General features: G+C 33.9%; 2 protein-coding genes across 2 annotated transcripts in view; one reads left to right on the top strand and one right to left on the bottom strand.

The window, feature by feature from the left end:
• The window catches only part of LOC128202673 (7SK snRNA methylphosphate capping enzyme-like), a 6733-nt gene extending 5125 nt beyond the window's left edge, over positions 1 to 1608 (bottom strand). Inside the window, exon 1 of the mRNA XM_052903716.1 lies at positions 62 to 1608. Coding sequence (XP_052759676.1) covers positions 62 to 1315 — 1254 coding nt within the window. The 5' untranslated portion in view covers positions 1316 to 1608. The remainder of the gene's footprint in view (positions 1 to 61) is intronic.
• Positions 1409 to 27150, top strand: LOC128202672 (uncharacterized). Its single transcript, XM_052903715.1, has 21 exons — positions 1409 to 1506; positions 2535 to 2593; positions 3446 to 3504; positions 4383 to 4559; positions 5066 to 5170; positions 5631 to 5693; positions 6597 to 6662; positions 7086 to 7173; positions 9030 to 9173; positions 10245 to 10608; positions 10924 to 11087; positions 12377 to 12592; positions 14021 to 14128; positions 16073 to 16187; positions 16652 to 16727; positions 17122 to 17229; positions 19864 to 19938; positions 20804 to 20870; positions 21335 to 21511; positions 21850 to 21906; positions 24125 to 27150. The coding sequence occupies exons 2-21, from the start codon at positions 2542 to 2544 to the stop codon at positions 24988 to 24990; spliced, it is 3147 nt and encodes a 1048-aa protein (XP_052759675.1). The 5' UTR covers positions 1409 to 1506; positions 2535 to 2541; the 3' UTR covers positions 24991 to 27150.

The following is a 27150-nucleotide window of genomic DNA, read 5'->3' as shown; positions in this document are numbered from 1 at the left end:
TTTAAGTTTTAATGATAGAACAGTATTGTTGAAGTTTTAGTTTCCATAATGAATATCATACCTGTTTAAAAAGGACATTCTGTGGAAAGACCAATGCCTTGCTGGAGGTTTCTTGTGAAACTGGTGGTGCCACAATGGGGCCGTAGCTTAAGATGTTGGAAATTGGAAACTTCGCTGCTTCTTCCAAGTTAGATGACATGTAGTAGCGAATATTTTTTCTTGCTGCATTGATGAGATTTGCGTCAATGTCTATTCCAGTTATTTTCTTGGGCTGATAGTTCAGGGCAAGAGACAATGTCAGCTGTCCAACATTGCAGCCAATATCTAGCACTGATTTGTTCTCAAACCATTCTTGCTTTAATATTTTTAATCTCTTATCTTCTTCCATGGCTGGATTTCTATACCCATAATATCTGTTATAATTGCCATAAATGAATTTCGGGTGTTTTTTGCCATCTGTGGATTTATTTCCTTCAGATTTATAGACTGGTGGTCTTGGTTTATTAAACTTTGGTTTCGGTGGGGTTCTTTTATCTTGCTTGCAATGACTTAATGATGTTGATGATGATGTTGAAATTTGAGATCTAGCCGTTCCTGAACAATCAACCTTAGACCCACTGTTTGTTCTCCTTCTTTTCTTACTTTTTGGTGAAAACTGTGGAATCACAGGAGACACTATTTTGTCAACCACTTGTTTGGGTCTCTGAAACTCTTTAGGTTTAGCCGTTTCACTTTCTAGAGAATCATCATTAATATTCTCTGAGTCAATTTCAATCTTTAAAGCTTCCATTAGCTTCTTATCTTTCAGTTCATACTTGGGTGGACTGAAAATTGATTCATCATCTTTTTTCTTATGTCTACTCCTGGATCGTTTTCGGCTCATAGAATCATATGACTCATCACTCTCATTCAGATGCAATGGATCAGTATAATTGACAGGAATTCTGACAGAAACAGAATGTCTCCTTGGAGCCGGTAATGGTGAAGACTGTGGAGTAACTGCATTCAACTCCCGCCCAAGTTCCGTATGTTCAAGCCCATTCAAGTTCAGGGGATCATCAATGTTTCCACCGTTTAGGAACTTTGAAGGTAAAGGACCTGTGCATGATGATGATTTTATTCTTTTCTTCCTCGCCAAACCTTCATCGCGTTTGTAACTCTGACTAAAACGCCTTTTTCTGCTCCAAGGTTGTGAGAATTTACGTTCATTTCGAATACTCAAATCATCCTTTGATCTTCTCATACACTCGGGTGAAGAAAAACTTTTTTCAACACCAAATACCGTCTTTGTCGGAGTTTTTACCTGAACACTCATCTCGAAAGTTGGAGTAAACTAAAACGTACTACAGACGTATACATGTACATCGCACATGTTGTTGTTTACATTTTCAACTTCCGGTTAGCGCCACCTAACGTCGCCCACAAAATCAACACACAAATTATTTCCAAAAGTCACCACTTCTGCAGCGTAACAGCTCAAAATGCAACGATAAATGATGTTTAAAGGTATGATTTAGTCTATAAACCTCTTTATAAATTATTAAGATCGCATTTATAAGAGAAATTCGTAGTTTTATCAGCCCTTCGACGCCTGGGCAGCTGAGCTAATGAATGAAGTGCGCTTGCGCAAGAAAGCGCACGCATTGTGGGATTGATCTCGGAAGCGATTAGTGTCGTCTGTCAAAACACAAGTTGAGAGGAGAAAATTGGTAAAAAAAGAGAAAGAAAGTACTTTAAATATCAAACGTTTTCAATGTTTCGCTATCATTTACTTTATATATTTTTATATTTCCACCGTGAATTTGGAAAACACGATTGCTCATTCTTATAATTCAGTATTTTTTTTTCCAATTTCAATTTGTACTTTTTCGTTTCTTTATCTATTCTAAAAAGGACACATTAAAAATATTAATGTAAAATCTACCTCTCTGGACCCAAATCCACCTCTGCAGGAACAAATCTTCCTCTTTGATGACTTATAAATGCACCAGTCAATTGTAACCACAGCCCCCCCCCCCCCCCCCCCCAGATTCGGGGGGATAGCCAGGGAAATGGGCAATGTTTTTACTTTTCAGGTGGGCCTGCAGTGCCAGGTGAATGCGTGGTTTTGTCTTCGCTTTAAATATAGCGGGGAATGGGCCTTACCTGGGGTACGGGGGCATTTGGCAGGGATTTTACCAACTGTTCGTTCCCGCAGGGTGGGGATTTTAGCCGGGGTTGGCTGGACCGAAAGTCAAAGTCCCCGCTATTCCCTGGACCTGGGGGGCCGTGGTTACAATTGACTGGTGCATAAAAATGGATACCAGCACTTCAAGTCTATATCAATTTCATTTTTTGTCACATATTTCATAAATCATTTTCTATCATTGATGAACAATATGATATTATCATCCAGTTTTATAGGTCCTTGATATTATTTAAATGGTGTTGGGGTGTTGACATTTTTTATTTTTAGGCAAGATGAATTGTGGGTGTAAGTATTTTAGATAACTTTTTAAAAAAGTATTTCAATTGATTTGTTTCATATTTTATAGGGCAGAAATGCAGTCAGCTAAAGCAAAGAAGTCTTCTTTCAAATGTCCTTCATTTACAGGTACATTTTTATGTTAAATGTTAAATTTGAAGAAAGTTTGAATAGAATTAAATGCAATAGTCTTTAAAATTAAGATATATTTCAGAGCTCAAATATAACAAATAGTTATACATAAGTTTTAATTGTGCAGCCAGGAAATTCAAATTGCATTAGTAAACATTATGTATGTATCAATAGTCAGTAATCAAATTGAATGTTTGGTTTACCTGTATATCATATATGGTATATGTTTGCACAAACTTCTCTAATAAAAACTTTAAATTTTACAAATAATGTTGTGACGTCATCTTTTTCTATTTTTATCGGAGAGTTGTCTCTGAGGGATTAATGTGAAATGAAGCAGTAGAAAAATATTTATTAAGAGTTTACCTTAAACTCAAAAGAATGTAACTTCAGAAATAAAGTAAAATTTGTTAATCTATTTATTAAGTACAGAATCATGGGACGTTTCAGTTAAACCGGTCCGAAAATTTGTAGGTGTTTACTGTCACAATTTGATATGGCATTGTTTACATGTGTAAACATGGGGGCCAGAATCTCACCACTTCAAAGTGGCACAAGGCCATATTGATTTGGACTAGGTTTGTGCTAATTTTGACCACTGTAACAATACACTGATGTACCAGAGACCTAAATAAATGTTCATAGCTTAAAAATTAGTTCAAAAATTACTTATCATTGCAAATGTACAGCAAAACGAACAATACTAGGGGATATACACTTTTGGTAAATTCTTTGATATAATCTTAAAGTATGTGTGGTTGATCCTTCTATTTTCACAATTGTGTACTTTTGTGACTCAGTCTGTAAAAATTGAATGTACACTCAGAACTTTCATCCTTTCATATTCAGCTCCAATCAAAAGTGGTGATAACTCTACTGCAGAGCAAGATGGAAAGAAAAAACAGCAGGTACCTTATAAAAACAATGCAGAAAGGTGTGAGCAGGGCATTTTGGGGCTGAATTATAGCCAAATTCCTTTGTATTCAGTGGTTTCATACTAAAACTTCAAAATCCTCCAAATGAAGGAAAATGAACTTTAAATTTACCCAAGACTGAAAAAAGGCTCTGGTCAGTCACTTTTTGGTATGTAGAATTAATGGTGTGATTGGGGCTGCATCATTGAAGAAATATGCCCAAACCATATTGTATTACATTTCAATATGCAGAGCTGGTATTGCAATATTATTTCATCTTTGTTGAGGACAAATTTATACTTAGATGCAACTCCATGATTTAATAGTTCAAAGACGTAAACCATTTAAATAATTATTTTATAAAAAAATTACATTGAAGCGTGATGTTTTGGTATGATGAATTGTGTATTTTGGTTGAATATTTATGGCACTATACTGGTATTAGTCGATACATACTGGTATTTGTTTGCGATTTCCACAATGCAATACATAATTAGTGCCAAAGTATTAGTAATCGGTATGATGAATTCAAAGTTAGAAAATATATGTAATGGGGATAAGTAAAGAAGTCCAACTTCAACACAAATTATTTATTTATGTACATTGTAAGTCATTTCATAACAGATTAAAATTGAAACTTGGGTCGTTCGAAACATTAGATCACTCGTTGTTTAAGATCAGTCCCAGGCATCCTGTATTTCACTTGCGCAAGTTTTCAATTTTTAACTGTTTTATTTGATACTCTCAGATTGGTTGCAAAAATTGAATAGCTTCATTTCCATAGATCATTAATTTTAGTCATTGATCAACTTATTTCATTTGCCCACACTGTGCCAGTCATAAAATGATTGATCTGAAATGCTTGATCACAGACAGCATCGTCTAGGGATAAGGCTGACAAGGACCTAGAGAGCTCTAATGCGAGAAACACCAGCACAGTTCTATTGGAGAGCAAAACGGAGGCGGGCCTTGACCACAAGCCCTCTGCAAAAGGAGATGGGAGCCAGTCTGATGAGGTGGATGCAGACAAAGAAGAAACTCAAGAAGAGGTACATGTATGTCATGGCTAATTTAAGATTGCAAAAGCTTCTTTAAGCAAAGTTTCATTATAGGTTAATAATTATGATATTTTTTAATTTAAAAATGAATATATAATAAGGAAATAATAATTTATGTGTATTTCAAGTTTCTCAATGTTTTGTACTCAAAACTTATCTTCAAATACACAGACACACGAGTGACAACCATTGTTGTCTTGAGTTTTTCTTTTAATTCAAAAATGCCCTTCTCAGTACTCATATATTAATCATAAGTGTTATAAACAGACAAACTTGTAAATTGCTGTGATGCATGTTTTAAGTCTGTATTTGATAATAAATTATAATAAAAACACTAAAAGCAGAGAAATAAACCATTGATATTAAAAATAAGAAAAATAACCATGTTCTTATTTTCCCATGTTCTGGACTTCTCACTTTTATTTTCGCAATTGTAAAAGCACAGGCTGTAAAATTACTTATCCTGACAACCATAGTAAATTCATGTTTTTTTGTAGGAGTTGAAAAATGAGGATGAAGAAGCACAGGTGGTTCCACATCAGTCTGGTCCAGATGAGCATGGCGATAAAGAGCAAAACAATGTGCAGACTAAGAAATCTGTGGTATGATAACTTGATTTATTAATTCTGATATATATTTGGTGGTTCAGCACATTAGGAAAATATGATCATGAAAACTTTCTTTGGTTTTAAGAATTTTGATAGTAATACAATGAATGAATTTGATATAAATATAGCTTTCTGTTAAAAAAAAATCTTCCTTTTTTCTGATTTTTGAAGTAATTTTTTTGAAGTATTGCGATAAACATGGTGTCGTCAGAAGATTCATGCAAAATCGTTAACCTTGGCGATAACTAAAACAATTTTTAAGATATTCTAATGAAACTTGGTACACATGTTACCAGTGACAATGTGTAGGAAGGTCCATAATTCATGCTTCAATAATTGTTGAGTTGTGTCCCTTTTTGTCTGAAAAACAACAACAACACAACAGACAAACAGTGACATCTGGTAGCTGTGCCTTTGTTGACAAATAATCCATGGCATGTATATATTATTTCAGGAAAAGGTTATGAAAAAAAAGAAGACTTTGTTTAATGTCCAGCAGACTGAGCCTGAACAGAAGGTAAGGATTGAGCTTATGAATGTTTGTAAGTCATGATTTAAAAAGCATATAAATAAAACTGAAAAGATGGAGAACACCTATTTATAATTTTATTGGTTGCACGATTGATAATTTCAATAGGCTTTGCTCTAATCGTTCTTGTATGTTGTAACAGATTCAAACATTTTAAAGGTGGTAATGCCCTAGTGCTTTGTATTGAACTCTGGATCATACTTTCATAGGGTTATGGGTACGATTTGCAATTGGTGCTTGGTACATAATTAGTACTGGTTATCACCCAGGAATGGTAAACAGTTCTTAATAATGTGTACATCGCAGTTGTAAAGAATAAGTGCAGCCAATTATATTTATAAAACCTTGATAACTTGTCCACAGGTTATCTTTAGGTTTGTTTACAAATTTAAATAATGTGATTGGTTACTAGTAAAAATATAAATATTGACCAATAAATAAACAGCTCAGCTGACTTTGATTAGAGCTTATGTTAACCCTTCATCATTGCAATGAAAAATGAATCTTACCTTAAAGCTGCACTCTCACAGATTTACCGTTTTTACAACTTTTTTTATTTATTTTTTCTTGGAAAGAGAAAGTTTTTGCGTAAATATCTGCAAACCAATGATAAAAGATTGCTGACAAAAGATCAGATCGCATATTATCATATACCCGTTCGAAAATTAATGTTAATGGCTTAAACTGTTAATACCGGTTTAAGAAAAATGCATAAAACATCAATTCTTGAACTTAAATATAAATATGTGCGATCTTATTTTTTGTCAGCAGTTTTATATAACTGGTTTCCATGCATATTTGCAAAAATTGGCTAGTTCCAAGACAAAAAAATAAAAAAGTTGTCAAAACATTCAATGTGTGAGAGTGAAGCTTTAACATTTTCTTCCACAGGAAACAAAAGGGAAAACTCTGAATGCAAAAGAGACAACAAAAAAGGTTCTAAAACCCCAAAAAGAGGTTCGTTTTTAAAAATAACAAGTGATAAAATGTGAAGGATTTGTGCCCCTTGTTCAGAACTTTGTTAAAGTTAACAACTTGATTAACAACATAGTTGTTAGCTTTTAAGCATAAAAACGTGTATGATGTGCTCATACATCTAAATAAGACAAGTTCAGCATAAACAGCTGTCTCAAAGCTAATATTAGAATTCCATAAAGCTCACTAATGTATCCATTTAACTTCCAGAGTAGTAAAGATTTGAATACATGTTAAAAATGATAACATTAATAACTTATTTACTTTAACAAAATTCTAGACCATTAAAAATTATGAGAATACTGAATGGCAAATAAATCTGTATCAAAACTAAAAATAGGATCATTCCTGAATTTTGAGTTTTGGTTTTTATTAAGATATGGATTAAGTTATCAGGGTTTTCAGGTCATGCCAGTTAGGTCTTTGACTGATGAAGAATATACTGCTATATTTGATGCTGTCTTGGAGAGCGGAGAAACCTTTAACATAGATGGTAAAGTTTGAAATTATACCTTTCTGATTTTTCCTGTTAATATGTAATCAATTTTGTGCTCTCTTGGCGACTGTTCAGTGGCCATAAGGATTGTCATTGAAGAACTTTATATATAATTATACTTTCCTGACAGATTTAAATGATTTTTTGTTAGTTTCAACATTATTAGATTTAAAATAGACAATAAAAAAGGATTGAAAAAAATACAGTGTGAAAGAATCCATCATCTATTATAATTTGTAAAATTTAACATCATAACATAACATTACTGGCAAATAAACTCAGCAAAACATGCTGGACAATCAATTATCGGTAAACAACACATGATTGTAATGTCCGAATTCCATTTTGAACTGAAGAGATAGTCTATTTGTACTGTCCAAACACTCCGTATCAACACTTTAAAGCCCTTCGTTTGTCACCACACTGTTCTTGAGAGTGCAATTTAACCCATTTCATTCTGAGACCCAGTTAGATATGATACCTTGAATATCTGGGCATTTTCCAATGACTGATAAGCCATCTGCCTTTTTATGACCATTGTGTTGTATAAACACTAATAACTTCTTTATTATTGGTACAAGACCCAATAAAGATTACATATTTGGAAAGGAAATAAAAATATGCACATGTTTATGTAAGTTTTATTAGCAAATGATTTTAAATAAATTATTTTTTGCAAGTTAACCAGGTGATGATGAAAAAAAAAAACACCAAAAAATAAATATGCACAAATTGAAAGCAAAAAAATCACACATAATTTTTTTTCAAATGTCACATAATCCAATGTATGAAAGTTTCTAAATTAATCTGTCTTTAAAATGCAGAAAGAATTATGCATATATTTTAAATCTATAAAAAGTTATAACAGTTTATATCATCCCATGTCCACTTCGGAGCAAATCGGGCGGGTGGATGTTTATCGCGATGTTGGTTGGCATAGCAGTTTGAATCCTCGACCAGTAAGGTCCAAAAGTCTTGCCCCCATAACAGTTTTATTGATAAATGACAGTAATGCTGGCTTTCTTGGGTCATATTGTTCTTTAGGACCACCATTCTTTGTATTCCCACTTGGAAACCTTGGGGTGATCCTCTATGTCATTCAATCATTCTAGAACTCCTCAAGATCGTCATAAAAACTCCACCAAATAATGCAAATGTCATAGTTTGTGATTTCTATCGATGTTTTAATATGTCTTCTGTTTGTATCAAACAAATTCACATAAACTTCGTCATTATAACCATCCCAATATCACTATCGTCACTGTGGTCGAAAGTCCTATCCATTTCAACAAAAATTTGCATCAAAATCGCAATAAAAAGCTTAAATTTAACTCGATTTTTGAGTTTTAAAATTATTTCTTCATTAAAATTTTCTGCGCATCTATCTGCGCATAACATCCGGTCATTCCGGAAAACGTATAAACCGGAAACAATACAGTCAAAACGAAAGTAAACAAAGTGAAAGTTCAGTACGTCAAAAACTACACCTTTTGGTGTATCCCGCATGTAAAGGGTAACTACACCAAAAGGTGTATCCCGAATGAAATGGGTTAAAGCTTCATTTGATTTAGTCTGTTGAAGTGAAGCAAATGCAAGCTGTACATGAATGGATGCCCACCTCTTCAGTAGTTAATTCCAGTGATTCATGAAAATAACATCAAATCACTAATAGCTACGGTCGGTTTCTATTGTGTGAAGTTGGTTGAAATGTTATAGATGTTGCACTTGCTTTGCCTTTGAGGCATGGGGCAGAGTTAAAACCACTATATTCACTGCTTCAAACCTTGAAATGTCAGGTTCATTTGCAATCAGTAGTACCACCTATTAAATGTCTAACACTTGTATAATTTCAGAGTGGGAGCCCAAGGTCACACCTCCAATTAAAGTTCGGGAGCCATTGAAGAAGAAATTCAGCATCACAGTTGGCAAGAAGCCCAAACAACCTGAGGAGGCAAAGGCTGATGAACTTGATGATAAGCCTTTAACTGAGAACAAAGGTATTCAATCCATTAAAAATATATAATCTTGTATCATGCCATTTCTAGACAGACTGTATTGTGTGAACTCAACAATCATGTACATTAAAATATTATGGCTATTGGTTATTTCCAATATATTTGTGTTTACTTATTAGTTTTTTGACCAATTTAGAGCCAAAAAATAGTTTTCTAACCTATTCAGAGCCAAAAACCATAAGCCGAAACACATACATGTTCCCCAAAATAACATTTTATGTAAAAGGAAAATTCCCAAATGGTCTTTTTAGAAAAGTAATAGTCAAAAAATGATTTCAGCAAAAAGATGGACCTCTGAACATTTTTTGAAGAATTCATGCCTTTTTTGGTAAAACAAAATTTATCACAGTCTTTTCACTTTCTCTGTCTTTTTATGCCCCCACAAAGTGGCGGCATATAGGGTTGCCCTTGTCCGTACGTACGTCTGTCTGTCTGTCTGTACGTACGTACGTCCCGAAGATTGTTTCCGATCTAATTCTTGAAAACCGTTTGTCCAATCCTCACCAAACTTTAAACACATGTTTGTGACCATAATATCTTGATCAAGTTCGATAGTCATGGAAATCGCTTTAGTCATTTAGGAGTTACGGCCCTTTTTTGCCAAAAATACTTCAAAAATATATGTTTCCAATCTAATTCTTGAAAACTGTTTGTCCAATCCTCACCAAACTTTAAACACATGTTTGTGACCATAATATCTTGATCAAGTTCGATAGTCATGGAAATCGCTTTAGTCATTTAGGAGTTACGGCCCTTTTTTGCCAAAAATACTTCAAAAATATATGTTTCCAATCTAATTCTTGAAAAGTATGTGTCCAATGTGGATCCAACAAGTTTTTTCCTGCCTGAATGGCGCCATATAACCTATACAGTCTTGCGATGCCGTAAAACCCAACTCAACTCAACTTATTTCATATTACTCTTGTTGATTTTTACATAACTTTTTTTGAAAATTCACCTTATCAGAAAGTCCCTGAGCTTCCTTCCAAAAATGTGTAATGACACTGCTCTAAATATTGCTAATTGTGATGTGTTATTGATTTAAAATATTAGATGAAGAAAGCAGTACAACTGACAAACCTGAGAAGAACAAAGATGTGAAAGAAAAGAAGAAGAAAAATAAACAAGTAGAAAAGAAAATAACTAAGCCAGATGATGCAAAGAATAAACAAGATGACATAAAAGACAGCTGTGATGAAGATGAGAACAATAATAAAGTTGAAGAAACTGAAAATAAAGAGATTGATGAATCACACGATTTTGATGATGAACAGGAGAAAGTTGAAACTGAAGGTGATGAAGTCAAAGCTGAAGTTGATGCCAGTAAGGATGATGATGATGATGATGCTGATGATGCAGAGAGTGTGCGGAGTGGCCAAGATGCAGAAGTTGAGGAACAGATAGATGAAGAAATAAGGTATGGCAATGTGAAATTACATATATATAGTAAAATCTGTTCTATTACAATTCTTTTGTGATGGAGATAAAAAAAATAATTGTGTTGTGTTGCAGTTTTAGAGTCTGGATTTGAGGGTCATACACTAGACTGCTAAAAATGTTTTTTTAAAGATTATTTATGATGATGATGATAATGATGAATATGATGATGATGCAGTAACACTACTATATATTTTTGATAAATAATAAGTATATTAGCTTATGTTGCCTTGTAATAAGTATCACATTTAACATATCTAAAAGTAATTCCTTTCTTTAATGCAAACTTTTACAGGCCAAGTGGTGTACAGAGGGAAAATGAGACTACCCCTCCAGGTAGTGAGGCTGATCCTGCAGAAGCCTTTGTGGGTCTTGCTGCCTCGCCCAGCAAAAAGAAGAAGAAAATCAAGAAGAGGGACAAGTTGGAACCCAAGAAACTGCCTTTCCAGGAGAAACAAGGTCAGTTACAAAGATGCTTTGAAAACGAACATACATAAACATTAACAAAATTCTTTTAGCTTGTAAAATTAATACCATAGGCTTAGAGTCATTGTCGGTGGTGTGCAGTATCTTTAACATTGGCCATAACTTAAAAACGTTCAAGATAATTAAACTAGGGATACATTACCATGGACAGTATGAACAATATACAGCAAGGTTCATAACTCTAGCTTTAAAGCTGCACTCTCACAGATTGGACGTTTTGACAACTTTTTTTCTTTTTTTTGTCTTGGAACGAGCCAGTTTATGTGAAATTCATGTTAACCAGTCATATAAGACTGCTGACAAGAAATTAGATCCAGATTTTTATATTGAAGTTAAAAAATAATGTTTTATGCATTTTCCTAAACCGTTAGTAATGGTCTAAGCCATAAAACATTAATTTTGGAACGGAAATATAAAATCTGCTATCTGATCTTTTGTCAGCAGTCTTTTATCTCTGGTTGGATGATATTTACGCAAAAATTTGCTTATTCCAAGACAAAAAATAAAAAAGATGTAAAAACTGTAAATCTGTGAGAGTGCAGCTTTAAAAACGGTTGAGTTATGACTTTTCTGTTGAAAAAAAAACAACACTAGTAAAGTGGAATTGTTGGCAAGGCTGTGCTCTTGTTAAAATTTAGAAATCATTCTTAGTCAGAATATTTTCAGATGCAGTGGGCAAAATTAATTACTTTTAATGAAGAGTCTGTGTTGTAAGCTATTAATATTCATCATTGTCTGTTTGCTTATAAATCCAATGTTGCAAGAGTTTGCTTTCTTTTAATTTAGAAATCCTTCTAAATGGGAATATTTTCAAAGATTCTGTGGGCGAAATGAATTTATTTTGTAGGTAACATTTCCATAAAGACTCTGTGCTGTTCATAAATTGTACTCAGCTGCATTATAGTATTTTTGCTTTCGAATTCAATACTGCTTACGTTTGCATCAGGACTTGCAAATTTCAAAAAAACACAAGTCCTTATGGGAGAAGATCTTTCAGATTTAGATAAATATTAATGCACACTGTAATTTTGTATGATGAACTGTGCACTTCGGTTTACACATACATGTAATGATAACCATGAACACATGTAAGCTTGACAAATATAGATGTTAAAAATACAAATTTCTTTCACAATATTATATAAATTTTAGTATAAAGTATGATATTGAAATGTTGAACTATTTAGAAAAGAAATGGTCTTTTTGCAAAGTTTGCTACTAACCACTTATTTTTTGCACATGTGGGATTTTCGTTTCTCCAGCAGCCCCTGCTTCTATGGTAGACCAAATAAAACAAATGAAGAAAGAAAAGGCATTGAAGAAAAAACACAAACATACTGAGGAACATACTGTTCCTATAAAGAAGGCCAAGCTAGACTCAAAGGCTCACACAAAGCCTACCAAGACCAGCACCATTACTCCTGTGAAAAAAGTCAACAAGCGTAAAAAGATGATAGAAAGAGAACTTGAACATAATGGTAGGGACGATTCTATCTAAAACATTCTGTTCATTTAAAGTTATGGTTAAGGCTAACAAACTTTCTATTTGATAATGCCATTAATGATTTTCTGGCAAAATTATGAGAAGTGATGCTTATCATCTGAGAAAACTACAAATTACACAAGTCGGCATAACATCGTGCCATTGACAGAGATTAATTTAATGTTGTAATAACTTTTCCATTGACAGTGATTAATTTAATGTTGTAATAACTTGTTTCTAAATCGTAAAATAAATAAGTTTAAACTATCAGCTCTTTTACTCCATGTATAGCTATTATAAATATTTCAATATGAAAGAAGAAATTTGAATGCTGTCTCATTGCATGTACACAGATTCAGTTCTGTAAAAGTAGTTGTATAATGTGGTGTTACCTATCTAATGTGAAAACTTCATTGCACTTGAGCTGATTTCATTCACTGATTTGACATATTGGAGCAACATGGGTGCAGTGCTGTAACTGTAGTTACATGAAGCGGTGTCACTTTTCGGGTGTAAAAACAGCGTTGGACTTTATTTTACCCCCACAAACGAAGTTTGAGGGGGTATATAGGAGTGAGCTTGTCGGTCGGTCTGTCGGTTTTCATGGTTTCCGGATGATAACTCATGAAAGGCTAGACAGATTTGAAAAATTTTTGGTACACAGGTGTAACATCAGAAGATACAGTTTGGTACACAGGTGTAACATCAGAAGATACAGGTCAAGTTTGATATTGGGGCTGGTGGGGCCAAGGTCAAGGTCACCGTTACTGAAAATAGAAAAACGGTTTCCGACGATAACTTATGAAAGGCTTGACAGATTTGAACAATTTTTGGTACACAGGTGTAACATCAGAAGATACAGGTCAAGTTCGATATTGGGGCTGGTGGGGCCAAAGTCAAGGTCACTGTTACTAAAAATAGAAAAACGGTTTCCGGACGATAAAATAATGAAAGGCTTGACAGATTTAAACAATTTTTGGTACACAGGTGTAACATCAGAAGATACAGGTCAAGTTCGATATTGGGGCTGGTGGGGCCAAGGTCAAGGTCACTGTTACTAAAAATAGAAAAACGGTTTCCGGACGATAACTCATGAAAGGCTAGTTTTTTTTGTCAGCAGTGTAACTTCTAAATTACTCAACCGATTTAAATAAAACAATACATGCATGATAAAAAAAGATGCAGTGTGCAGTAACCTTGGAGTTATTGCCTCTTTTCAAAGGAATGGTTTGCCATTCCTGTGTCCAGGCGGCATTTGGGGGTATTCTTCACTCCTGTCACAGCTCTAGTTATTTACTGATATTATTTGATGCATTGCAGGCTCATGAGTTGAGTGCTGTAGCAATAGTTGTATGAAGTGAAGTCACCTTTTTGAAGTAAAAACAGCATAGGACTTGAACTGATATTATTTGCTACATTGCAGGCACGTGGGTGCAGTGCTGTAACAGTAGTTGTATGAAGTGGCGCCACCTTTCTGATGTCAACGACCCAGCCATGGTGCCTGATAGATGGACATGCTCCATGAATAAATGTAAGATTCAGCAGTTAGTACTGCTGTGTCAATCATTGAAATTAGACTTTTGGATGAACAAGCCCGAATTCATATACTATAGCTTGGCATCAAATTTTTTAACAAGCCCTGCTATATAAAATTCAGAATTTGAGCAAGCCCGGAGGACATTTTACCAGTGCAGGGCTTGGGAGCTTGTGTTAATTTCAACCACTGCTGTGTAAAATTGAGCAATTTTATATTTGTAATACAGAAAAAAATGAATCATTATGAAATTCATGTCTCATTAAGGTTTGAAGTAACCTGCTTGCATGGCAATTGTAGACAATCTTCTGAAAATAAAAATTCATATATTAACTGTCTTTTTCCCCAAAGCGCTGTATAATGTTTAGGAGCTTGCCATTTGTAACTCAAGTATGTTTCTAGAAAGATCTTTAAACTTAACAGAATAATCATTAATGATATATTAAACATTTAAATGTCTTACACTCTATGAAGAGGCCTATTCAAATGGCCGGGGCGCATGTGAGTTTGGTCACCAAGCCAGACAAGTGGGTTTTCTCCGGGTACTCTGGTTTCCCCCCACAACAAAAGACCACACTCTCGCGCAACAGCGTGCCAACGAGAGTGATTAATATAAGTTGCAGTAGCTTGTTTCACAATCGTTGTAAAATTAAAATAAGTTTAAACTAAATGGTTAGTAAATCAAAGTTTTCCTTTTCTAGTGGCAAACAGGTCTGGCAAACAGGTTTATCATTCTTATCTGAACATTACAACTATGAACATATGGACATCTTTTCTCTTTTTATTTATTGTGTTTTTTCTTTCTGGAATATATACTGCTCCTGTTAGAAAAATTGATAATTATCATTGAATTTCTTTCGGTGCAATTTACTGCCGTCTAAAGGCTGTTTCCCCTTGTGAATAAATGTCCATTTTTTCTCTCCCAATTTGATAAATGCAGACTACATTAATGAATGAAAAAGCAATGAATTATTTAAAAAATAAACACAATCTTGACAAGGCTAACTCTTTCACAGCATAATGTATGCATAAAAAAGTGAAAACATGTATATTTGCCATTATATCAGCTATATTGGCCTGATTTTGTATTTTTCCCAAAGTTAACTTTTTCCAAGTTTGCAAGGCACAGGCGGAAAAAATAATTCCAAAAAAAATCACTGTTTATACCCACCAACAAAGATTGGAAGGGGTATATTGGAGTCACCCTGTGGTTGGTCCGTCATAGGTCATTTGGTCTGTTGCAATTTTCCTTGTCTGTAGGATAACTTGGAAACTACTGGATGGAACTTAATTACAAGAACAATAATTCGATATTAGCTAATTACAGAGTTAATGCCCTTTGTGCAGTGTGTTAGAACCATAACTATTTCAGCTAATTACAGAGTAATTGTCCTTTGTTACTTTCACTTATCCGGAGCATAAGTTGAAAACTACTGCATGGAATTAAATTTAACTTCAAACAATGATAGGAAATAATGAGAGGTGCAGTGTGTAAGAATCATAACAATATTTCAGCTTACAACAGAGTAATTGCACTTGATACTCTTTCTTGTCCGGAGCATAACTTCAAAACTTCTGGATGGAATTAAATAAAACTTCATACAATGATAGAACCAAATGAAAGGAAGTGCAGTATGCAAGAATATTTCTAATATTATTTCAGCTTACTTCAGAGTCATGCCCTTTGTTACTTTTTCTTGTCAGCAGAGTAACTTCTAAATTACTCAATAGATTTTAATTTAACAACACACTTTGCCTAAGCATGATAAGTGGAAATGCAGTGTACCATAACCTCTGCCGGTTATGGTCTCTTATCAAAGAAATACTTTGCCATTCCTGTGACTAGGCGGCATTCAGGGGTATTTGTCACTCCTGTGACAACTCTGGTTTGGTTTAAAAAAAGTTGCAAATACTGACGGGTTATGTTAAATCTGTTTTCAGGTGAAAAGTACAACAGTTGCAGTAAGCCAGAGGAGGAGTATGACGAAAATGAACACATTTACACAAAGTTCACCGAAGGCTCTGTGGTTTGGGCAAAAATGATGGGATACCCCTGGTACGTAATTATAGGTCTTGTTCATAGTCATCGTTATATAAGGAAAACTTTTCTTTTGTTGTCTGCTTGTTCACATAAATTTCACATGTTAGACCCTGCAATGAATGGTACATGCTGTTGGTTCATTGTCTGTGTTTTTCTTTTTGGACTGAAAATGGGACCAAGTTCATGCAAATTCCCAATCTCAATTAGACTCAAAATTCTAATTTTAGGCAATTTGTTGCTATTTTCACAAGTCTGAGGGCCCTGGTCTTGTTCACAAAAAAGGGGAGAAAAGATAATGCTGGTCAATAATCACAACTTGATATTTGCAAAAAATATATATTCTAGATGAGTAACAGAACACTTTTTGTCTGAAATGATTTGAAAATATTCTTTCTGTTGTGTCAATGGCTTTGGTAGGGTGTATTTTTGTCATTTTTCTGTTAGAATTCACATTATTTCTGGTAATATTTTTGTTTCAGGTGGCCAGCCATGGTGGAAATTGATCCTAATTCAGAGACCTTCTTCTCTGTTGAATCAGAGGATTCTATGATCCCAGTATGTACTTTTGAAAAGAATGATCGTTTCATTGTAATTCATTCAATGACATCAAAATAAGACTTTGATCAACGAGCCCGAATTTTTACTCTATTCCTTGGCTACAGAAATTTTAATGTTACATAAATATTAGCAAGTCCTTCAAATATTTAACCAGTGCAGGCCTTCTTTGCTCAATTGTGCCTATTTCGATTGCTTGTTTTTCGTTCAAATTGTTTAAAGAGCAGCAGGCAATAAAAACTGAAATAGAAAAGTAACTAGCATAAACCAGATTTAACACAGCAGATTATAGGATGCCTTCCATCGTATACGATGCTTACAAATATTTACTTCTCATCTTGTCACATTTCTGACATTATATAGGTAAGACAAAGGTAGCTATGTTTCATTTCAGACACATTTCCATGTGGTATTCTTTGATGAGCGTGTCTCACGGGGTTGGGTGAAGGCACAACACATCATGTTGTTGGCTGGGGATGAGAAAGAAGACAAGGTTATAATGGTAGGTGGAAATTAGGGCAGCTGATACTTGTTTATGTTTAAGGTTACTCGATTTAGTTGTTAGGACTGTTTTAACAGAACTTTCCACAAGGGGTTCTGGTACCATCATCATGGTTGAAACTTGGAGATCTTTTTTAATTTTCTTTTGGGTCTAGATAGAACTGGTTGTGCTCATTATCAGTTTATTTTGGGGATCCATGGGATGCACAGCAAGTTGGAAATGGGGATACCTTTCCAGATAATTGTGTTAATAGAGCTTGATGAATTATGTTGATGTCAAGCATATTTGTGTCAGGGACAGTGCGTTTTCTGCATCAAGGAATACCCTGTTTTCAGCCTAAATGAATATGGTACTCTTGTGTTTTGTTCTATTTATTTTTAATTTGTGTGGGTATATAGGATGAAAATGCCTACACTTGGCCTTCACTCAAATAAAAATACTGGTATATTGATAAAAATACTGGTATGTTGATAAACTATGCATATTCTGCTCATGACAGTCATCATTATTCAATACATTGTACATGTATAACTGAATATGAAAATAAATAGGAAAGCATACTTAAAACTTCTAAGGCCTTTTTTTTAATTATGTGTTTTACGAACGGCCAGAGTTGTGGAGTGTCAGAGGAGGAGGAAATAAAAATAAAAATAAAATTACATTTCTGGAATTTTATTTTTTGGTCGGGAAATAACACACAGAAAAGCAAAAGCTATGATGTATTCTCTATGATTTTCTATTTTAATGTCAAGTCACTATGTAAGTGTGTGCACATTTGTTTTTGCTTTATCTGACAAGTTCACTTCATATTTTCATTAATCACTCTTTATACTTTGTAAATGCATGTTATTATAGACAATTGACATAAAGAAATCAACTATTTTCAGTAAATTTATTTGCCATTTAGAGTTTAAGGAATCGGCTATCACTTCACTGTGTTGTCTTGGCTGCAAATTGTCTGATACCAATTCACCAACCATGTCATAGTTACAGTTAGCAAAAGAGCTTTTTTAGCGATCCAGGAACTTGTAAATCAACTGATTCTAGCTGTCTGAAAAAACAAAAGCTGTCTATCCAACAGTGATTCAAATAATACTAGTTGTCCAGCACACATTCTGTCCAACAAGCAGTCCAAACAACACTGGTGGTCCAACCAACACTTCCGGTCCAACCATTTATAGTAACTGTTGTTCAACCAACACGTATGGTCCATCCAATAAAGCGGTCCAGTAAGCAATATATGCCCAACCAACAATAGAGTTTCAACAGGCACTAGCTTACATCATGTTGCTACCAATCTAGCAGCCCAACCGATTGTAGTGATGTTCTTCATTGAAAGTGATGGTCTCAGTAGATAACATCAGCATATTTGAATCATATCAGTAAAGAAAGGAATGGAGCATTAAAAGTATATATTTTATAAAAGAAAATAAGTTACTCTCAGACTTATTTATGGATGGGTTTTAAGACAATCTGGACCCCGATTTAATTCCAGGCCTGGGTGTATGTGACTAGTCCGGTGGCCATCATAATGTTTAAACATAACTAACTAGTATCAAATCATTCAGAAGCTGAGAACACTACAAAGGTGACAGCATAACATAGTAATAAAACACACAGAGCAGTATAAATATCATAATTTATATGATGATTTATATATGTTCATTTATAAGACTATTACATAGTTATACTGTACCTGGTAATGTACATATAGATTCCTCATTATAGATTATCACTGTCAGATAGTAAAACAGCCTAATGTATTATTTGTGTTAATTTTCAAAATAGATGTTTTAGAATAGATGATATTTTTTGTTATTAATAATCTCCAATAAGAATAGTAACCGCAGTCTTTTCTGAACCATCTACCCCACCCACCAGAACTAAACTGTCCAGGTAAACAGTCAATCGATTTATAGCTCATAACATTCAAATTATATCACAATAATGTAATATAAACTCATTTAAATGACAAATCTAATAAAAATGAATAAATAATAACAAACCTGGAACGATAATTAGTCCAAATTTATCGCTGTTATTATACTTTGTTATAACCCGGAAATAAACCGGAAGTCACCTCAAAGGATTATCCGGGTGAGCTAAAACCCGGTACCAGGTATCGATATCAAGAAAAGCCGTTATCACAGTTTATGATACCGGATTATGTTGATACCGGGTTATTTAAAGTATGCATTGGTTGTCAAAAAGCAATTTATAACGGACCGTGGATACTTGGATTTATCATCTGATATTAACCCTGATATCAACATAATTCGGTATCAGAAAATGATACCAGATACCGGGGGATACCAGGTACCGGATACCAGGTTTTTAGCACCAGCCTGCAAATCCGATGAATGTTTTTCAGAAATGTTTACACCAATATTTTTACAACTATTGCGATGTCCTCTGCTTTTAATGATTTGCCGCGATAAAGTTTCATCGGCGGAAATAAAAAAAAAAAAAAATCACAATTTTATTTTTATTTCAAAAATGAGTTTTTTTGAGCGGCGGTGTTCGTAAAACATAGAATAAAAAAAAAAGGCCTTACATTTATAAGCTTTGTTTGAAATAAAATAAGCTTTGAACAGTGAATTTCATTGACAATGAACATGTCTGTATTTGTTGCAGACTCCAAAGAGGTATGCCAAAGATGTTGCTGCTGCCAAGAAAAATGCCCTTCATGCTCTGAAGTGCGATCTTAAGGTAGAAATTCAAAATTTTCTGTATGTATTCTTTTTACAATGAATAGTGCCATATATATATATATGTAAAAATGTAATATATTAACATCCTTTTTTATGCAAAGAAAAATTCTGAAAAGATTAAGACTGGTTGCATTATTTTGTGATTCACAAACTGATACCAAATTTAATATGGCAACCATTTTTGCGAAAATTGGGTTGCTGTGTTTAGCCGAAGCAAAAGAAAACTTTATTCAACTAAGTGAGATCACAGGCATTTGACTCAGTGTCTAAATGTCACATAGATCCAGATATTTGTGTTAATCATTTCAAAAATAGAAGAGGCCTTAACAGTCATCAAAATTAACACAAGCCCGCAAGCCCTGCACTGGTAAAATATCTTCCGGGCTTGCTCAAATTTTGAATTTAATATAGCAGGGCTTGTTGAAAAATTTGATGCCAAGCAATAGTATAAGAATTCGGGCTTGTTCATCAAAAAGTCTAATTTCAATGACTGCCTTAAGGATACACTGCATAACATGCATGCCAGCTGCATATATGTGTGTATTGAATAGCTGATGCTGAAATTCCTTAAACAATGATCATGTGGATTGAATGATTTATGTTCTTATGCTTATTAACAATGCAGACATTATTTCTCTTTTCAACTTCTTTAACAAGTGATGGATACTCAATTGAATCCGGCTTAGGAGTACAAGTAGTCAGTTGATTTTTGAGATTCAAATTTCATATGCATTGCATAGGCCATTTATTTGGTTTCAGGGGAGCTGAATTCTATTTAGATATAGCAATTGTACTTAAAATTTGGCTATTAGTTTCTCCCTGTTCCCCAAACGGATTTATAATCAAATTATCTTTTATTCCAGGAGAGAATAGAGCTGTTTGGATTTGCTGCGAGGTTTAAAGGAATCTGGGAACATAAGCCAGTAAAAGGTATGAACTGCACGAGTTGTGATTATCTGCCTTTGATTGCTTTATACTGGGCTCAGATATATTTAATGTGTTTAACATTTCATGAAACTAATTTTTTCAGCATATTTAAGTTTAAGTGAGAGGGAGATTCACTTAATTCTTTTTTCCCTCCAATATAAAGAGACATGACACACTATGATCAGAACATGATACAAAGAAACATATAGAACAAAACTTGACATGAAATTTATACAACAAACAAATATATCGGGTAAGAAGGATATCTATAAATAATACAATGAATAATATTCCTGTTTGATATGTATACATGTTCTTATATGAGTGTATTTTGAAAGATATCGTGTCGTTAAAATGTTTATTGATTAAAGTTTCTCACTTCTAATGTAAAATTTAATGGCATTGATAGTAATTTTTAAAAAAAATACTTTGCTTAACATGATTAATTTGATTTTTTTCATTCAAAGTCAAGGAACCTGGCCGCTCGAAAAAGAAAGCCATGTCTACCACATCAAAGGATCAGTTTAATGAACTTCTTGATGAAACCACTATGGATGAAGTTCTCGACAATGCTGACTCCATCCTGGATAATGTTGAAGATATGCTGGATTCTATAGACAGTGATTTTATTGATTCGGATGAGGGTAGGTGTGTGAGTGATAATTACAATACGATAACGAATTCAATGTCTTATGTTTGTCTACAAAAACCCCAAAAACATAAGGATTATTAGAGCATATTTTGGACATAATTTTTACAGACTTTGATGCTTTATGCATAAATATAAGGATAAATTTTACCTGCCCGAAATGTAGAAAATTGCTAAGACATAATAATGAAAACAATTAAGTTAAGCACAAAATCTGCAAAATTAAAGATCACTTTTAAGAACATGAATTATGGCCAGGCTTATGGTTGAATGTTGTTAGGAATGTTTATGAATTGCTTTGATAATGAGTCAATATTTTATTTTATTATACAGAGGCAAGTTTTGTTCCACATGAGCTGGTTGTTGTAGAAACAAAGAGGAAACACAAAGGTATGCTCAAGTCATAACTTATTGGCTACCATAATTTTTGTTGAGCTCGCAGTGGTCAAGTGTGTGTTAGTGTGTACATGCATCAATCTGTCTGTATGATGTTTTCCTGGCTGTAACATTGCCAACATATTATTGCTGATTTTAAAATAACATGGCATAAATTTTCAACTCACTGGAGGGGCATTGCCCACAATTTCATGTATTTTGGCTTAACAATGCTTACAATTCATACATGCCATATCCCCCGGCGGGGGAAAAAATCCCCCGGAATTTTGATCCATCCCCCGGTCTCCCGGCGTGAGATAAAAATCCCCCGGAATTAAAAAAAATAAATATAAAAAAAATAAAATTATAAGGATATTTTACATCAGGCAATAATGACAAAGTGAAACCACAGTATGTGAGTGAAATTGAATGTAAAGAAACAACTCCGCAAGGGTGAAATGACTGTTTAAAAAAGGTTTGATAAATACCAAAAGAAAACAAGTGATCAATTAATTAGAAGAAATGATCAAAGGCAAAGAAATATTACTATTTTGGAAAAGGTAGAAATTATTAAAATTCATTCCATTCTCTTAGTGTCTGAACGTCATCATAGCTGATAGTATTAAGCATAATTTTTTAAAAGACTTTGGAGGAAGTTAAATTAAATGTACAGTATTACAGCATGACATGACAGTGTATCATCAGAATATGATAAATCATGACATAAAATAATTCTGTATAATGAAAAAGTTAAGAGGTTTTCATAGCGAAATATAATTATGTGAATTCATTTTTTCGTACTTTCGCATCTAAATATACTTTGAAATTTCGCAAACTTAAACCTGCTAAAAAATCCCCCTGAATACCACCAAAATCCCCCTGAATTTTCAGCTTTCTGAACAAATCACCCTGAATGGTCTCCAGAAAATATGGCATGTATGACAATTACAAATATTCACCATGAGAAAACAGCTTGTAGAATGCTAAAGACCAATGTCTGTAGGTCAAGGTCACAGTCAAAGGGTCATTAGTAAAAATTCCTTGTTGTTTGGCTTGTCCGGTCTTTCAACTGGCCATGCAGTGGGCATTTTAAAATAACTTCTCTCAAATGTTTACCTAGAGAGGCCAGTGTGTTGCCTGTGCAAGCCCAATGTCCGAAGGTCATGGGTCAAGGTCACACTAAAGTGTCATTGATTATATTTCCTTGTATTTCTGCTTGTCATTGCTTTATTTTGGCCATTCTTTGGAGGATATTATAATAAACTGGTACACGTGTTCACTTTGAGAAGATTAGGTATCAAATGCTTGACCCATATCTGTAGGTCAAAGGTCAAGGTATTTTAGAATGACTTAGCTGTAATTGGCCATACATCCCCATGATCTGGGGATTTTTGAATAACTTGGCACAAATGTTGACCATAAAAGGCATGTATCACGTGTGCAGGCCACATGTCTGTAGGTTAATTTCAAGGTCACTGTCAATGATCAGTGGTCATTAACTCTTTGTGATATTGCTTGTATGGGCTGTAACTTGTCCATGCATTGGACGAATTTAGAATGGCTTTTGCACAAATGTTCACAATAAACATGCCGGTAGTGTGCAAGACCCTATATCGGTGTGTCATTGGTCCTATTTTCTTTTATGTTGGCTTCTTTGATTTCATCGTCATGCATATATTCATGAAAACACTTTGAAATTTAATTTTAACTTTTCTCTGAACTGTTTTATGTTATGTTTTTTCAACAATGGCAGACTTGACATTGTTGGCGTTTTGCCATCTGAGCTCTAGTGAATAAAATTATCATATAAAGTAAAACTTACAGACTATGTAGAATAACACTTCTTTGCAGTCCTTCTATTTCTTTAAACTTTTTAACACTTGTATAGGCGAAAACATGATAGTTAGATAAAGTTTCAGCCAAATTAATACTGTAGACTGTTTAAATTTCATGAGTTCCTTTTTGATTAAATCTTTAGCTTAATCCAAATTTGCATGGATCAAAATTTGTTGACACATAGGCCTCACCATAGGCAAACATGCTAACTTAAGATTTCAATAGGTTTTTAAATTTCAACATCATCAATTCCCAAAAACAGCAATATGTACGGTAACTCTTTTAAATTTTAACCAATCTTCAGTTTGCAAAGTTTAATACAAGTTTGAACTTTATTGTAAGTTCAGGAAAATCACTAATTAAAGAGGTAAAAAATAAATGTCTGCTTTCATTTTAGGTCGAGTTGTTAAAGATACAAAGCGAGTCAAAATTGTTAGTCCACCCTCAACCCAAGAGCATGAAGAAGAAGAAAACCAAAAAACTGACAACTCTGATATTGAAATTAATAATAAACTTGATGCAGTCACAAGTAAAACTGACAAGTTTCCAACAACAAGGGTCAACTTTGATAAAGAAATATTTACAATGGAAATGAGTGAAGCGAGTGACATTGACGAAATTGTTCTAGCTGTAGAGGAGACGGAAAATCAGACTGGCAATAAAATCACAAAAGAAACAAATATCAAAATAACAAAAAAGGAGAAAAAAGAAGTGAACAAATTTAAAACTGATGCAAAAGCGAAAGAAAATCAGAAAAATGCTGACACAAAAGAAAGTCTTGAAAAAAATGACTCCGACATTGATGTAAAAGCAAAAGAAAAACATGAGGAAATTAAAGCAGTTGCTCTCCAGGAGCAGAATGTTGAACTTACTGAAAAAGAATGTAATTCTGTTCCAGAGGCAGAGAAGCAAGATGAAAAACCTAACCAAGTAAAGTCATTTGATGATAGTTGTGTTAATGTTGAGGCTGATAGTGATGATGAAATGGATCTCTTTGATAACATTGACAACAAAGTTGAAAAACAGGAGGAACCAATAGAGAATTCAGAGACAGAAGCTAGACACGAAGTAAACCAAAGTTTAGAAGGTTCTGACATTGAGCTTAGTTTGGAAGAGCATTCCTTGTATGATGATGTGATAGCTGGGGATGCTAAAGTGAGAGGGAGGGAAAATATTTATGCACCCAGAGAAGTGTCTAATGAGGTCCCTGCGGTTGGTATGGATGGAGAGGACAGTGACCCATTTGATCTCATGGAGGAATAATTATAAAGAGATATGATAGATTTAACAAAAAAACTTTATTTATTATTGATGAATATAGTTGAAGAGGACAATATTACCTTTGATCTCATTACAAAATAAGAATATCTTCCAGATGTTTAGATTAGTATGTGTTTTTAGCTCTCCTGAGCACGAAGTGCTCAAGGTGAGCTATTGTGATCGCCCTGTGTCCGTCGTCCGTCGTCAACAATTTGACTGTTAACACTCTAGAGGTCACAATTTTGGCACAATCTTAATGAAACTTGGTCAGAATGTTACCCTCAATTAAATCTTAGACGAGTTCGATATTGGGTCATCTGGGGTTATAAACTAGGTCATTAGGTCAAATCATAGGAAAAGCTTGTTAGCACTCTAGAGGTCACATTTATGACTGTATGTTCATGAAACTTAGTCAGAATGTTTATATTGATTAGCTCTAGGCCAAGTTAGAATCTGGGTCATGTGTGGTCAAAAACTAGGTCACCAGGTCAAATTTAAGGAAAAGCTTGTTAACACTCAAGAGATCACATTTATAATGTATCTTCATGAAAATTGGTCAGAATGTTTATATTAAAAATTTCTAAGTCAAGTTTGAATCCAGGTCATTTGTGGTCAAAAACTAGGTCATTAGGTCAAATCATAGGAGAACCTTGTTAGCACTGTAGAGGTCACATTTATGACTGTATGTTCATGAAACTAGTTCTAGGCCAAGTTGGAATATGGGTCATGTGCGGTCAAAAACTAGGTCACCAGGTCAAATAATAGGAAAAGCATGTTAACACTCTAGAGGCCACATTTATGACCATTATGTTCATGGAACTTGATCAGAATGTTATTCTTGATGATCTTTAGGTAGAGTTTGAAAAGGGGTAATCAGAGGTCAAAAACCAGGCCACTAGGTCAAATCATAGAAAAACTTTGTAAACACTGTAGAGGTTACATCCTCTCTTTGATCACCATGAAACTATGTCAGAATGTTTATGTTTATGAAGTCTATGTCAAGTTTGAAACTGTGTCACCTGAGTTTAAAAACTAGGTATTGAAGTCAAATCATAGAAAACATTGTTAAAACACTGTTGAGGCCATATTTTATACTTGATCTATATGAAACCTGGTCAGAATGTACTTATTACAGCAAGGTAAGGTTTGCAACTGGGTCATCCGTGATATTAAAAATCATCCATTAAAAAAAAAACTTGGTCACTAGGAAGGATCTAAGTAATATATATTCTTTAATTCCAGCAGGTATAAATGTTTTGATTCCATACCTCATGATTATATGAAGATTTATTGAAAATATACTCTGTAATTTAATAAAAAAAACTCCTTCCATGATGAAGTCATAAGTATGTATAATAAGTTTTCAGTGTTTCGTGCATTTTCATGTAGAACAAGTGTTTTAATCACACTCACTGCTAAAATACATTCTGAATTAAATGAAACAATTTTCATGTTTAAACTCCAACCATAACAAGAACAGAAAATAAAAATGTACAAACAAAGACAAGTACGCATCCTTTCTAAGGTAGCAGACCACCAGACTGACATTTCAAATTCTCTAAAACTGTAATACCCTCAACTTTAATATTTAACATGTAGCAAATTTGTTTGGATTAAGTCCCCGCTCGTTGCACTTTCCATTGCCCTAAAAAATACTTATTCCCTCCCCATGTCACAATTGGCCCCACCCTGAAAACACTTATTTCACACTTGAATTGGATCAGGTGAGCGATACAGGGCCTTAAGGGCCCTCTTGTTTATTTTTTTTTAGTTGTTAAATTATAATAGATTTTTGGTGCTGGCTGATTTTTTTTACATTGTAAGGTCTTGTATCTGTTATTGGTTAATAGGTAAAATATAAGTTTTTAGTTATTGAAGACATGACCCAGATTGTAATGTTTATTTCAGAATGTCCTTTCGCTGGAAAAGATTGTGTAATGCTTGAATTTTATGTTAACTCAGTTTTTACATTGACTGATTAATATTTCATGATGTATTGTATTGATGTTGTTGGTGCTCCGTTATATCCGTTTATTAAAATGTTTATTAAAACAGCAGCTATTTACAATATGATTACTTTAAAAAAGTTAATTTTTTTCCATTTGTCTGTTGATGATTATGTATAAATTGAGTAATATGTGTAAGGGTTGGTTGAAAATACCT

The sequence above is a fragment of the Mya arenaria genome, chromosome 9 (genome assembly GCF_026914265.1).
Source record: "Mya arenaria isolate MELC-2E11 chromosome 9, ASM2691426v1".
Classification (NCBI taxonomy): Eukaryota; Metazoa; Mollusca; class Bivalvia; order Myida; family Myidae; genus Mya; species Mya arenaria.
This window is presented reverse-complemented; position numbering and strand designations above follow the sequence as displayed.

Bases quoted from the DNA above. Each gene is read 5' to 3' on its own strand.
- LOC128202672 (XM_052903715.1), top strand. From the start codon at position 2,542: ATGCAGTCAGCTAAAGCAAAGAAGTCTTCTTTCAAATGTCCTTCATTT. The intron at 19,939-20,803 runs GTAGAAATTCAA...CTTTTATTCCAG, and splicing joins CTCTGAAGTGCGATCTTAAG to GAGAGAATAGAGCTGTTTGG. The intron at 21,512-21,849 runs GTAGGTGTGTGA...TTTATTATACAG, and splicing joins TTTTATTGATTCGGATGAGG to AGGCAAGTTTTGTTCCACAT.